We start from the raw sequence: 14,144 nt of genomic DNA on the forward strand, positions 1-14,144 counted from the left end.
ATAATGGCTGGAATGGAGTCAATTGAATGGAAACCACGTTTGATACCATTACATTTACTCCATTCCAGACAGTATTATGTGCTGTCCTCCCCTCAGCAGCCTCCACTGAACTATATGTAAAGCTAGCAACATATAGATGACCAACTAGCTAGATGGAAAACAGTTGTTGAAAAAATGGTTGTACATAGCTCAATCCGTCCTGTTATCTAATAGAAGTTAAGTGCTTAACGTTACCCTGAATTGTGAAATTCTCTGAATGTTGCGCCTCTTGTCAAGATCAATGGTGCCTTCGTAGTACTTCGCCTGGTTGGAAAGAAAATAAAATCTCCTCGCGGGATGCCATTGAAGTGCCAGCAACATACAAACAGAAAGCTACAAAGGTTACAGTAGCTTGCTTGCTAGCTAGCTAACGTTTGCTAAGTAAAACTGGCTGGCTGGCTAGCCGGCTAGCCAGCAAGATACTGTAGCTGGCTAGGCAGGCTGAGGTAAATATGTACATTAGCTAGCAATCGTCAATCTAAAAAACTCTTCAATTATTTCTTTCCGATTTAACAAAATGTACTTATAAAGACAAATGTATGGTAAAGAAAGTGTTCTTTCCAGTCTTTTCAGTACTCTGAAGCAGCAGGTTGTCACCATCAACACCTTCCTTGGAGAGCAATTCTGAGCTAATAATTTTGCGCGGACAGAGCGAACGCTTATGCAGTGAAATAGAACTACAACTGCCTGCATCCTTCGTGACTGCTACGCGGTAAAATAGAACCAGCATAGCAATGGACGCTTTGGTTCATTATGTAATCCGGTCAGATTTTGCAAGTTCTAGCAACAAAATCTAAAACTCATCGAATCCCATTGTGACCCGGGGGGGGGACTTTTTTGGCAGGGGGACACTATTTGGCATGACAGGCACCTCATGTTGAGAATTTGTGTCAAGTAGGTAATGTTTCCTACATTCACCACCTGGGGGTGGACTGTCAGGAACTCCAGGACCCAGTTGCATAGGGAGGAGTTCAGAGCTGTGAGCTTTGTCATGTGCTTATTGGGTACTATGATGTTGAAGGCCGAGCTGTAGGCAATGAACAGCATCCTCACATGCATTCCTTTTATCCAGGTGGGTAAGGGCAGTGCAATGGCAAATACGTGGTCTGTGGATCTGTCAGGGCGGTAGGCAAATTGGAGAGGGTCAAGGTTGTCAGTGAGGGAGGAGGTGATATGGTCTTTGACTAGCCTCTCGAAGCATTTTATGATTAAGTAAATGAGTGCTACTGGTTGGTAGTCATTCAGTTCAGTAACTTTCCCTTTCTTGGGCACGGTGATGATAGTAGACATCTTGAAGCAGGTGGCTATAGTGGCACCGAGTTAGGGAGAGATTGAAAATGTTTGAGAACACAACAGCCAGCTGGTTTGCACATGCTCTGAGGGCACGTCTAGGGATGCTGTCTGGGCTGGCAGCCTTGCGAGGGTTAACCCGTTTTTAATGACTTAATAAGTACACTATATATACAAAAGTATGTGGACACCCCTTCAAATATGTGGTTTGAGCTATTTTAGCCACACCCATTGCTGATGTGTATAAAATCGATAATGGTCTGGGGCAGTTTTGTGTGGTTCGGGCTTTGCCTCTAAGTTCCAGTGAAGGGAAATGTTAACGCTACACCATACAATGACATTCTAGATGATTCTGTGCTTACAACTTTGTGGCAACAGTTTGGGGAAGGCCCTTTCCTGTTTCAGCATGATAATTCCGCCATGCACAAAGCGAGGTCCATACAGAAATGGTATGTCAAGATCGGTGTGGAAGAACTTGACTGGCCTGCACAGAGCCCTGATCTCAACCCCATCAAACGCCTTTGGGATGAATTGGAATGCCGACTGTAAGCCAGGCCTAATTGCCCAACATCAGTGCCCGACCTCACTAATGCTCTTGTGGCTGAATGGAAGCAAGTCCCTGCAGAAATGTTCCAATATCTAGTGGAAAGCCTTCCCAGAAGAATGGAGGCTGTAATAGCAGCAAAGGGTAGACCAACTCCATATTAAGGCCCATGATTTTGGAAAAAGATGTTCATTGAGCAGGTGCCCACGTACATTTGGTCATGTAGTGTACATCCTCAGTGGAGACTGTGACTGTGTAGCCCACTTTGTCATTGGGGGCTCTCAACGACAGCTCAGGTTCATTCGAATCCTTGAGAAAAATGTGTTGAGCTCATCCAGTAGAGTGGCTTGGTGACTGAGGCTGGCTTTTTGTAATCTGTGATCGTTTCGAGCCCCTGCCACATACAACTTGTGTCCGACCCACTGATTTATCCCTCTACTTTGTCCCTATACTTGTTTCGCCATCTTGATCAATCTGATCAATCATATTTGTTCTTTTTAACTAAACTATTGTCTCCGGTCACCTTGCCCTGTTTAAAAGCAACCTACAAAGCTGCTATCCATCCACGGTTTTTATGATTCGGGTAAGTTTTGAAAGCTACTATATTACGTCATCTATGCATTTTTTAAATAAATCCGGTTACTAAGACAGCGTTTTCGTTAACGTTTTATCCAGACGTGACCCAGAACTTATTACAGTCCAATTGATCAAAACAGTGGAGTGTGAATTCTGATTGATTGGATCTGACCTCTGGAACTTCCCTCTTGAGTCTTTGTTTGTAGGCGAAAGGAGGGTGGAGAGGGCCATATCCCTGTGGAAAAGGCAAGTAGTAGTGGTTAAGTAGAATTTACATGAGGTAGACAGTCAATGTGTTGGTAATAACTTGGTAGTACGCTTCTCAAATTACTTTTGTGAAAGTACCCCACAACAATGAATGCTGCGTCTGGGAATGCGGTCTCCAGTTTCTTCAGTGTCCAATGAGATCTTTGATAGCCCTTTTGGTGTCTGCTTGGGGTGGGATGTACACAGCCGTGACGATAATCCCTGAGAACTCTCTCTTGGAAGGTAAAAAGGGCGGATTTGATTACCAAGTATTCCAAATCGGGGGAGCAGAAGCTTGCAAGTTCCTGTACGTTTCCCCTGTCGCACCATATGTTGGTCATAAAGCAGAGCCCACCACCCTTCCTCTTGTCAGAGATCCCGACTCCTCTCACTCAAACTGTAAAACCCACTGGTTGGATGTATATCTATTTGGATGTCGGAGAAAAGTCTCCGAAAAACATTATGTTGCAGGATCTGATGTACCTTCTGGAAGGAGATCCTCGCTCAAGTTTGTTCATTAGTGATTGAACATTGGTGAGTAGCATGCTTGATAATGGAGGACGGATTGCCTGGCATCTTCATCTCACTAAGACCCTGCCACGTCTGCCTCCCCGTCAGCGTCTTCGCTTCCTGCTCATCGGTAGGACTCCCAAGCAGCTCGGCGCCTCGTCGAGTAAGAATCCATTGTTCTTCCGTTTTCAGGGAATTTGGAGAGGTCGGGTGGATGGAGAGTACCCAGCAATTCCTATTCCAAAAGTTTTAACCGGGTGTGTGTAGTAATGCACGAAACAAACTGATAAAGAAAATGGGAGGGAAGCACTAGTAGAAACCTGCAGTGTTTTATCAGGGCTCAAGGTGAGGCGCCATATAGATAATTCTTAGAGCAAGCGTCGAGGCTCTCAAAAAAACTCCCCCATTGAGATGATACTAAAGTAGTTAGCATCGATGAATGGGTGTAGCGGGTGCAGCAAAATGCTTATGTTATTAGCTCTTAACAATGCTGTAAAATATCAATCATGAATACAAGTAAAATAAAATGTAACCAATCTAACCCAAATAGCACTAGAACAGTAATCCAAATGCAATCTATGTATGTACACAAATATATATGAATTTATGAGATTTAAAAAAGTATGGTATGTACAGCAGTAGATAGTGCCTTCAGAAAGTATTCATACCCTTTGACTTAGTCCACATTTCTTTACAGCCTGATTTGAAAATGAAATGTTGAAATATATAATTTACATAAGTATTCACACCCCTGAGTGAATACTTTGTAGAAGCACCTTTTGGCAGCAATTACAGCTTTGAGTCTTTCTGGGTAAGTCTTTAAACAGGGGTACTCGGAGCCTGCTGGTTTTCTGTTCTACCTGATAATTAATTGCACACACCTGGTGTCCCAGGCCTAAATCAGTCCCTGATTAGAGGGGAACAATGAAAAAATGCAGTGGAACTGGCTTTGGGGTCCAGAGTTTGAGTTTGAGGGCTCTAGGAGTATTCCACACCTGGGTTGTGCAACATTTGCCCAAAATTCTTTACAATTATTCAAGCTCCGTCAAATTGTTATATTTTCAAGTAGATTTAAGTCCAAACTGTAACTCTGCCACTCAGGAACACTGTCTTCTTGGTTAGCAACTCCAGTATAGATTTGGTTTTGAGGTTATTTTCCTGCTGAATAGTAAATTAATCTCCCAGTGTCTGGTGGAAAGACAGAACCATGTTTTCCTTGAGGATTTTGCCTGTGCTTAGCTCCATTTTTATTTTTTTCATCCTGAAAAACTCCCCAGTCCTTAATCGATTTACAAGCGTACCCCATAACATGATGCAGCCACCACTATGCTTCAGAATATGCAGATTGGTACTCAGTAATGTGTTATATTGGATTTGCCCCAAACATAACACTATGTATTCAGGAAAAAAGTTAATTGCTTTGCAGTATTACTTTAGTGCCGTGTTGCAAACAGGATGTATGTTTTGGAATATTTATATTATGTACAGGCTTCCTTTTCACTCTGTCAGATTAGTATTGTGGAGTAACTACAGTGTTGATCCATCCTCAGTTTTCTCCCATCACAGCCATTAAACTGTTAACTGTTTTAAAGTCACCATTGACCTCATTGTGGTTTCCTTCCTCTCCGGCAAGTGAGTTAGGAAGGACGCCTGTCTCATTGTAGTGACTGGGTATATTGATACATCATCCAAAGTTGAATTAATTACTTCACCATGCTCAAAGGAATATTCAGTGTCTGCTTTTATGTTATTTTTTACCATCTACCAATAGGTGCCCTTCTTTGCGAGGCATTGGAAAACCTCTCTGGTCTTTGATTGAATCTGGGTTTGAAATTCACTGTTGGACTGAGGGACCTTTACAATTCTGTATATGTGTGTGGTACAGAGATTGCGTAGTCATTCAAAAATCATGTTAAACACTATTAGGCCATGTGACTTGTTAAGCACATTTTTACCTCTGTAATTATTTAGGCTTGCCATAACAAAGGGGCGGAATACTTATTCATGAAAGACATTTTAGCTTTACATTTTTTATTAGTTCCACATTGACCAATATTGGGTATTGTGTGTAAGCCCGTGACAAAATCTCAATTTAATCCATTTTAAATTCAGTCTTTACCAACAACAGTGGAAAAGTCAAGGTGTGTGAATACTTTCTGAAGGCACTTTAATATTAGAGTTGGCTACGTCAAGAATCCAGCATATATACAGTACATTCGGAAAGTATTCAGACCCCTTTTTGTTACGTTACAGCCTTATTCTAAACAGGATTAAATAAAAAATCTTCATCAATCTACACACAATACCCCATAATGACAAAGTGAATACAGGTTTAGACATTTTTGCAAATGTATAATAAAATAAATATAGTATTCATACCTTTTGCTATGAGACTTGAAATTGAGCTCCGGTGCATCCTGGTTCCATTGATCATCCTTGATGTTTCTACAACATGATTGGAGTCCACCTGTGGTAAATTCAATAATTTGGAAAGGTACACATCTGTCTATATAAGGTCCCACCGTTGACAGTAAATGTCAGAGCAAAATCCAAGCCATGAGGTCGAAGGAATTGTCCGTAGAGCTCAAAGACAGCATTGTGTCGAGGCACAGATCTGGGGAAGGGTACCAACAAATGTCTGCAGCATTGAAGGTCCCCAAGAATACCGTGGCCTCCAGAAGTTTTAGAACCACCAAGGCTCTTCCTAGAGCTGGCTGCCTGGCCAAACTGAGCAATCGGGGGAGAAGGGCCTTTGCAGGGAGGTGACCAAGAACCCTATGGTCACTGACACAGCTGTGGAGATGGAAGAACCTTCCAGAAGGACAACCATCTCTGCAGCATTCCACCAAACAGGCATTTTATGGTAGATGGAAGCCTCTCAGTAAAAGGCACGTCAACCCACTTGGAGTTTGTCAAAAGGCACCTAAAGGACTCAGACCATGAGAAACAAGATTATCTGGTCTGATGAAACCAATATTGAGCGATTTGGCCTGAATACCAAGCATCACATTTGGAGGACACCTGGCACCACCCCTACAGTGAATTATGGTGGTGGCAGCGTCTTGCTGTGGGGATATTTTTCAGCAGCAGGGACTGGGGGACTAGTCAGGATCGAGGGAAAGATGAACGGAGCAAAGTACAGAGAGATCCTTGACGACAAACCTGCTCCAGAGTGCGCAGGATCTCAAACTGGGGTATAGGTTCCCCTTCCAACAGGACAATGACCCTAAGCAAGCCTGACAACGCAGGAGTGGCTTTGGGACAAGTCTCCGAATGTCCCTGAGTGGCCCAGCTAGAGCCCGGACTTGAACCCGATCGAACATCTCTGGAGAAACCTGAAAATAGCTGTGCAGCAACGCTCCCCATCCAACCTGATAGGATCTGCAGAGAAGAATGGGAGAAACTCCCCAAATACAGGTGTGCCAAGCTTGTAGCATCATACCCAAGAAGACTCAAGGCTGTAATCGCTGCCCAAGGTGCTTCAACAAAGTACTGAGTAAAGGGTCTGAATACTTATGTGATATTTCAGTTTATTTTTAATAAATGTGCAAACATTTCTAAAAAAAATAAACTATTTTTGCTTTGTCTTATTGGGGGATTGTGTGTAGAATGATTTTAATTATTATAATTTTTTATTTTAGGATAGGGCTGAAACAATGTGGAAACGGTCAAGGGGTCTGAATACTTTGAATGTACTGTAAATATGTGGCGTGTATAAACAGTAACTAAAATGTAATGTACAGTAGAAGTATTAGCATGAGCTATGTGGGTTACAGGTGTTAGTATAAAAATAGATAATGTATGTTCATCTGTAAACTGGAAAGATAAGGCTAGAATGTCTCATGTCCCTGCTCCTCTCCCTCTTCCCCTCTTTAGGTGGACAGATGAAGAGTCCAGAAAAGAGGAAGAGAAAATCCAACGCTCAGGTAAGTACTGCCTTCAACACATTGCTCTCCATAATGTAAACATTTTCGACGTGTTTGACTGGTGGCTTCTTCTGCGAGAAGGTTTTATTTGTCCTTTTACTGGTCTTGTTATGATGGTTGCACATTTAAGCATGGTCTAAACACCTCAAGTTAACATTTTACGTTGTAACATAGTTGACGACTTGTTACATCGATTAGTGGTTTCACTAGTTGACTATTCAATCATTCTATACTACCTGTAGCTTCTCTGCTCTTATCAAACTCATGTTGTTCAATCTCAAAAATCCATTATCTCCCCTCTCTCCTGATCGTGTGTTTCAGGGGGCCGGTGCCGCGTTCTCCCACCTCTCTGAGTTTGCGCCCCCTCCTACCCCCATGGTGGACCACCTGGTTGCCTCCAATCCTTTTGATGATGACTTTGGCCCCCCATCGTTGCCGTCCCGACCTGGTGGGGCTGGAGTTCCAGGAGGGGGTCCATTCCTCCCGAGCCCCGGGGCAGGTGGAGGAGGGGGGCCTTATGGAGGCAGGATAGGCCCCGGGGGCATGGGCTTCATGGGGGGCCCTGGGGGAGGCCCTGGAGGACCAGGACGGAGACCGCCCTTTGGCCCAGGACCACCCAACGCAGGACCGCACCACCAGCTGGGCTTTGGGGGGATGCCTGGCTTTGGGGGTGGAGGTGGCGGAGGAGGTTTCCCAGGACCCGGGGGTCCTTCGCAATTTAACATGCCCCCCAATTTCAGTCCGCCCATGCACCCGGGACCGGGGTTCAACCCTATGCTGTCCCCTGGTGGTATCGGGGGTCCTGGAGGAGGGCCACCGCACCCTCGGTTTGGGATGCCCCCGCAGCAACAGCACGGACAGGGTGGGCACCCCTTCAACAGCCCCCCTTTGCCCGGGGGCGGAGGACCCAGGGGACCCCCCCATGGCCCCATGAACCCCATGGGGGGCATGCCTGGTGGGATGAACATGATGGGGGGCATGGGCGTTGGCCCAGGAGGAAGCATGGGAGGGATTCCAGGTTTACCCCCTCAAGGACAGTTCCCTCCCTCACAGGATGGCCCATACCCAGGCCTCAGCCCCCCGGGCCCAGGGAACGATGAGGGGAAGAACTTTGGTGGAGGTGGGCCCCAGTCTGGGCCTCCGCAGCAGCTGCCTAACTTGAACACATCTGGTCCACCGGGTCCCAACAACACTCCCCCCGGGCCCCCCAACTCTGGCCCTTCCCAGCCTGGAGGAGGCTTCCCTGACCAGCAGCCCAACACGCCCGGCCAGCCCCCCTCAGCACCGCCCCAGTCCAACCCCAACTCCTCCCCCACCGGCCCACTCAACGGCTCCCAGCCCCTGCAGCCGCCACCCAATCAGCTGCAGGGGCCCAACTCTGCCAACGCCCCCTCTTCCAATAACCCATCCCAACAGCAGTCAACTCCGCCGAATTCTTCCCTTGGATCCACCCTTTACAACCAGCAGAACAACACCCCTGGTGGAGGCTCCATGCCAAACGCTCCCCCCAACTCTGCCCAGAACAACATGACTAACAACAGCAGTGGGGGTAACACCCCCGGCAGCAACCCCAACCCCCTTCCAACTCTACCCCCAACACTCAGTCTCCGCTGCCCCCCGGCCCCGCTAACCCCTCCACCGGCCCAGGCTCCGGTCCAGGGAAGCTGGGCGGCCCGGGCATGGTGTTCCCCTGCGGCTTCTGCCTGTCAGAGGTGCACGACGACCAGGATGCCATCTTGTGTGAGGCGTCGTGCCAGCGCTGGTTCCACCGTGACTGCACGGGCCTGACGGAGCCAGCCTACGGTCTGCTGACCCGAGAGAGCTCTGCTGTCTGGGCCTGCGACTTCTGCCTCAAGACCAAGGAGATCCAAGCTGTGTATGTCCGCCAGGGCTTGGGCCAGCTGGTGGCTGCCAACGAGGGCTGAGGAATGGAAGGTGGAGGAGAATAGACTGGGAGGGAGGAAGGGGTGCAGGGGAAGAGGCATTGACTGCTCTGATCTCTCTCGGAATGGCTTTGGGCTGGGTTTCCCAAAAGAATCGTAGCGCTAAGATCATCTTAATTCCATTGAAACTCAATGGACGAAAGATGATGTCAGTGCTACAATGCTTTTGGGAAACCCAGCCCTTGTCTACCCACCAGCTACTCACCCAACCTTATCTGACAAGCTTTTTACAATGCTTTATTAAATACATAAACACACACTTACATGAAGCACTTTTAGTGACTCTTTTGGACTGAACAACTGATTTTCCCCTACATGACAAATGTCCACTCCACATGAACCCCCCCAGACATCCGGCCTGCCGACCAGCAAAGCACTGACACCAACACACTACCTCATACTTTGTGACTGACCGGCAAGGGCCCCTCGCACTGACACACTGACTGACTGACCCCTGGTGAGAGCGTGGTCACCACACATACCCCTGGTTCTGACCCAGAGCAGATGAATCCAAAGGTGATCCAAACCGCCCCTCAATGTACTTGACTGCCCTCCCTCCGACACCTCCAGAGAGCAAATGAATGGCGCCACAGAAAAGTGTAGATATACAGCCTGAACATTTGCCCAAAACACGTGTCTGTCGATTTTGGAATGCAGGAGAATCAACCAATGAACGAAAATAATTAACTATATTATGTCTAGGTTCTGTCAATGGACTTTTTGTTTTTATACATTGAATCAACCATTTTTTTTATATATTTTTTTTTCACTGGACATGGAAGTTGTGATATCAGTGCTGTTTGGATGGTGTTGGCATAGCTACAAGTAGTGACGACATGGTCATATCCGATGTGTGTACTAGTCTTTGGGGTTGCATGTGAACCAATGCAGTAACTTTGTCCGATCTGTTTTTATTTGCAATTTGGTCTCTGCTAGAGGCCTCAAAGTAGACCAAATAACGGCGTGAAAAATATCAGTTTTCATATTACTGTCATGGCAGGTGTTTCTAATTTTTCTTAAAAATAAAAAATCTGTTCAATTTGCCTTTTTCTCAACTGTTCCCTTTGCACTGATATGTGCTCTGTAATAATGTGCTCTATGCTGGCGCCCTCTGGCTGGAACCTGGGGGACTGACCAGCAGCCCACACAGTGGGGGAAGGCACTAAACCCTGAAGTAGTAAATGTAATTGTTTTTGTACTCGTCCTCTTCAAAAAATATATATATTTGTGGCTTTTTTGGAATTAAACATGGGGATATGCTAAACCCACTAAAAACAGATATGGTGCTATCTTAGTCCAGTTTGTTCAATTTGTCTAATGACCGGAGCAGAGTTGTTTCTTACATTGTTAGCCCACATAATCTTAAGCGTTATTACATACAGCCAGGAAGAACTATTGGATATCAGAGCGACGTCAACTTACCAGCACTATGACTTTCCTGAAGCAGATCCTTTGTCCGAAACACCCAGGGCATTTGAACGGAGGCTGACCCAAATGTGTTAATTTAAAAAAATCTATTTAACCTTTATTTAACAAGGCAAGTCAGTTAAGAACAAATTTATTATTTACAATGATGGCCTAGGAACAGTGGGTTAATTGCCTTGTTCAGTGGTAGAACGACAGATTTTTACCTTGTCAGCTCGGGGATTCGATCTAGCAACCCTTCGGTTACTGGCCCAATGCTCTAACCACTGGGCTACCTGCCACCGGAAAGAGGAAGACGGAGCGGCCTTCTAGTCAGACTTTAGAGGAGCGCACACCACCCATCACGTCCGAGTATATTACTTGCTAATGTCCAGTCTCTAGATAACAAGATAGACGAAATTAGGGCATGGGTTGCTTTCCAGAGACATCGGGGATTGTAACAAACTCTGTTTCATGGAAACATGGCTCTCTCGGGATATGCTGTCGGAGTCGGTACAGCCACCTGGATTCTTTGTGCGTTGCGACGACGGGTATAAACATCTCTCCGGGAAGAAAAAGGGCGTGGGGGTATGTTTCATGATTAATGACTCATAGTGTAATTGTAACATACAGGAACTTGAGTCCTTTTGTTCACCTGACCTAGAGTTCCTCACAATCAAATGCCGACCTTATCTCCCAAAGGAATTCTCCTCGGTTATTGTCACAGCCGTGTATATCCCCCTTCAAGCCGATACCACGACGGCCCTCAATGAACTTTATGCAAACTGGAAACCGTATATCTGGAGGCTGCATTTATTGTAGCTGGGGATATTAACAAAGCAAATTTGAGAACAGGGCTATGTAAATTTTTATCAGCATAATGACTGTAGCACTCGCTCTGGAAAAACACTGGATCACCGCTACTCTAAATTCCGCGATGCATACAAGGCCCTCCCCTTGACCTCCTTTCGGCAAATCTGACCACAACTCCATTTTGCTGCTCCCTTCCTAAAGGCAGAAACTCAAACAAGATGTACCCGTGACAAGGACTATTCAATGCTGGTCTGTCCAATCGGAATCCACGCTTCAAGATTGTTTTTATCATGAGGACTGGGACATGTTCCGGGTAGCTTCAGAATAATATACACGTCCACGCTGATTCGGTGAGTGAGTTTATAAGGAAGTGTATAGGAGATGTACCTACTGTGACTATTAACCTACCCTAACCAGAAACCGTGGATAGATGGCGGCATTCACTCAGAACTGAAAGCGCAAACCCCGCATTTAACCATGGAGAGGTGACTTTGAATATTGCCTAATACAAACAATGTAGTTATTCCCTCTGCAAGGCAATCAAACAAGCGAAATGTCAGTATAGAGACAGTGGAGCCGCAATTCAACGGCTCAGACACTAGGCGTATGTGGCAGGGTCTACAGACCATCACGGACTACAAAAGAAAAACCAGCCACATCACGGACACAGGAGTCTTGCTTCCAGACAATCAAAACACCTCTGCCCGCTTTGAGGATAATACGGTGCCACCAACGCGGCCCACGATCAAGGACTGTGGTCTCTCCTTCTCTGTGGCTGATGTAAGACATTTAAACGTATTAACTCTCGCTAGGCTGCCAGCCCAGACGGCATCCCTAGCCGCATCCTCAGAGCATGCACAGACCAGCTGGCTGGTGTGTTTAAGGACATTATCTCTCCCTATCCCAGTCTGCTGTCCCCACATGCTTCAAGATGGCCACCATTGTTTTTGTACCCAAGAAGGCAAAGGTAACCGAACCAAACGACTATCCAAACGCCAAACGCCCCGTAGCACTCACTTTTGTCATCATGAAGTGCTTTGAGAGACTAGTCAAGGATCATATCACCTCCACCTTACCTGTCACCCTAGACCCACTTCAATTTGCGTACTGACCCAATAGGTCCACAGACGATGCATCGCCAACCCACTGCACACTGCCCTGGACAAGAGGAATGCCTACAGTTGAAGTCGGAAGTTTACATACACTTAGGTTGGAGTCATTAAAACTCATTTTTCAACCACTCCACAAATTTCTTGTTAACAAACTAGTTTTGGAAAGTCGGTTAGGACACCTACTTTGTGCATGACACAAGTAACTCTAGCAGCAATTGTTTACAGACAGATTATTTCACTTATAATTCACTGTATCACAACTCCAGTGGGTCAGAGGTTTACATATACTAAGTTGACTGTGCCTTTTAAACAGCTTGGAAAATTCCAGAAAATGATGTCATGGCTTTAGAAGCTTCTGATATGCTAATTGACATCATTTGAGTCAATTGGAGGTGTACCTGTGGATGTATTTCAAGGCCTACCTTCAAACTCAGTGCCTCTTTTGCTTTTACTCATTTTCTATTAAGGTATTTTTACTTTTGCTCAAGTATGACAATTGGTTTATTTTTCCACCACTGGGAATTTGTCTATTTCCTGAATTGAGTAGTCTCCCTAGGCCAGGGGTCATCAACTTCATTCAACCAGGGCCCTGGAACATAATTACAAATAATTTGTAGACTGCAAATTGACCGCAAGAAGCCGAAACTGATATATTTTACTAAAACAACCATTTCAAACCTTGCTTACATTTGTATACAATCACATATCTCCATGTGGGAATACTTTGGAAATGTATTTGGAGCTGATTTGCTGGTGTTTTAACAGTCTAATGTCCAACAACTAAAAAGTATTTTGATCAGAGAACATGGGTGGCCAAATAATATCCCCCATGGGCCAAATTCGTGCCGCGTGCCGCCAGTTGGGGAACCCTGCCCTATGCAGGCAGGTTGCCTCCCACATTAACATTCTGACATACACTGAGTGTACAAAACATTATGAACACCTGCTTTTTTCCATGACATAGACTGACCAGGTGAAAGCTATGATCCCTTATTGATGTCACTTATTAAATCCATTTCAATCAGTTTAGATGAAGGGGAGGAGACCGGTTAAAGAAGGATTTTTCAGCCTTGAGACAATTGAGAGAGTGATTGGATATGTGTGCCATTAAGAGGACAAATGGGCAAGACACAATATTAAAGTGTCTTTAAACGGGGTATGGTAGTAGGTGCCAGTTGCTTCGGTTTGTGTCAAGAACTGCAACACTGCTGCGTTTTTCACACAACAGTTTCTTGTGTGTTTCAAGAATGGTCCACCACCTTAAGGACATCCAGCGAACTTGACACAACTATGGGAAGCAATGGAGTCAACATGGCCCAGCATCCATGTGGAATGCTTTTGACACCTTGTAGAGTCTGTGCCCTTACAAATTCAGGTTGTTCTGAGGGCACAAGGGGGAGGGTGGGGTGCAACTCAATATTAGGAAGGTATTCTTAATGTTTTCTACACTGTATAGCGCTGTTGCCCTAGGTCTGGGATTTCCGAGACTTATTTGAGTGAATTGAAATGATTTTGACCCAAATCCCGAATGGTACTGACATGAGCATTGATAACCATTATGCCAATTCCATCTTTCAGTGACTGTCATGGGGATTATATCCATCTAAATGCATTGTTGATTTCTGAGAAACAGAATTTTGTTCTGCTCTGTAGAAATGTACTGTTGGGGTCCTCATCAAGACTTTCCACTGATACACTGTAACAATCCAACATAACTTGTTTTTGGTCATAGACGAGCAGT

The 14,144-nt window shown here is 45.5% G+C and overlaps 1 protein-coding gene across 1 annotated transcript; it reads left to right on the forward strand.

The window, feature by feature from the left end:
• The first annotated feature begins 2,703 nt into the window (after positions 1-2,703).
• LOC112230005 (pygopus homolog 2) lies at positions 2,704-10,118 on the forward strand. The gene is given in 4 exon segments (XM_024396205.2): positions 2,704-3,368; positions 7,082-7,131; positions 7,453-8,707; positions 8,710-10,118. Coding segments are annotated over 4 exon segments (1,782 nt in total). The 5' UTR covers positions 2,704-3,238; the 3' UTR covers positions 9,057-10,118.
• The last annotated feature ends 4,026 nt before the right edge of the window (positions 10,119-14,144 follow it).

This window comes from Oncorhynchus tshawytscha, linkage group LG31 (assembly GCF_018296145.1).
Source record: "Oncorhynchus tshawytscha isolate Ot180627B linkage group LG31, Otsh_v2.0, whole genome shotgun sequence".
NCBI classification, from domain to species: domain Eukaryota; kingdom Metazoa; phylum Chordata; class Actinopteri; order Salmoniformes; family Salmonidae; genus Oncorhynchus; species Oncorhynchus tshawytscha.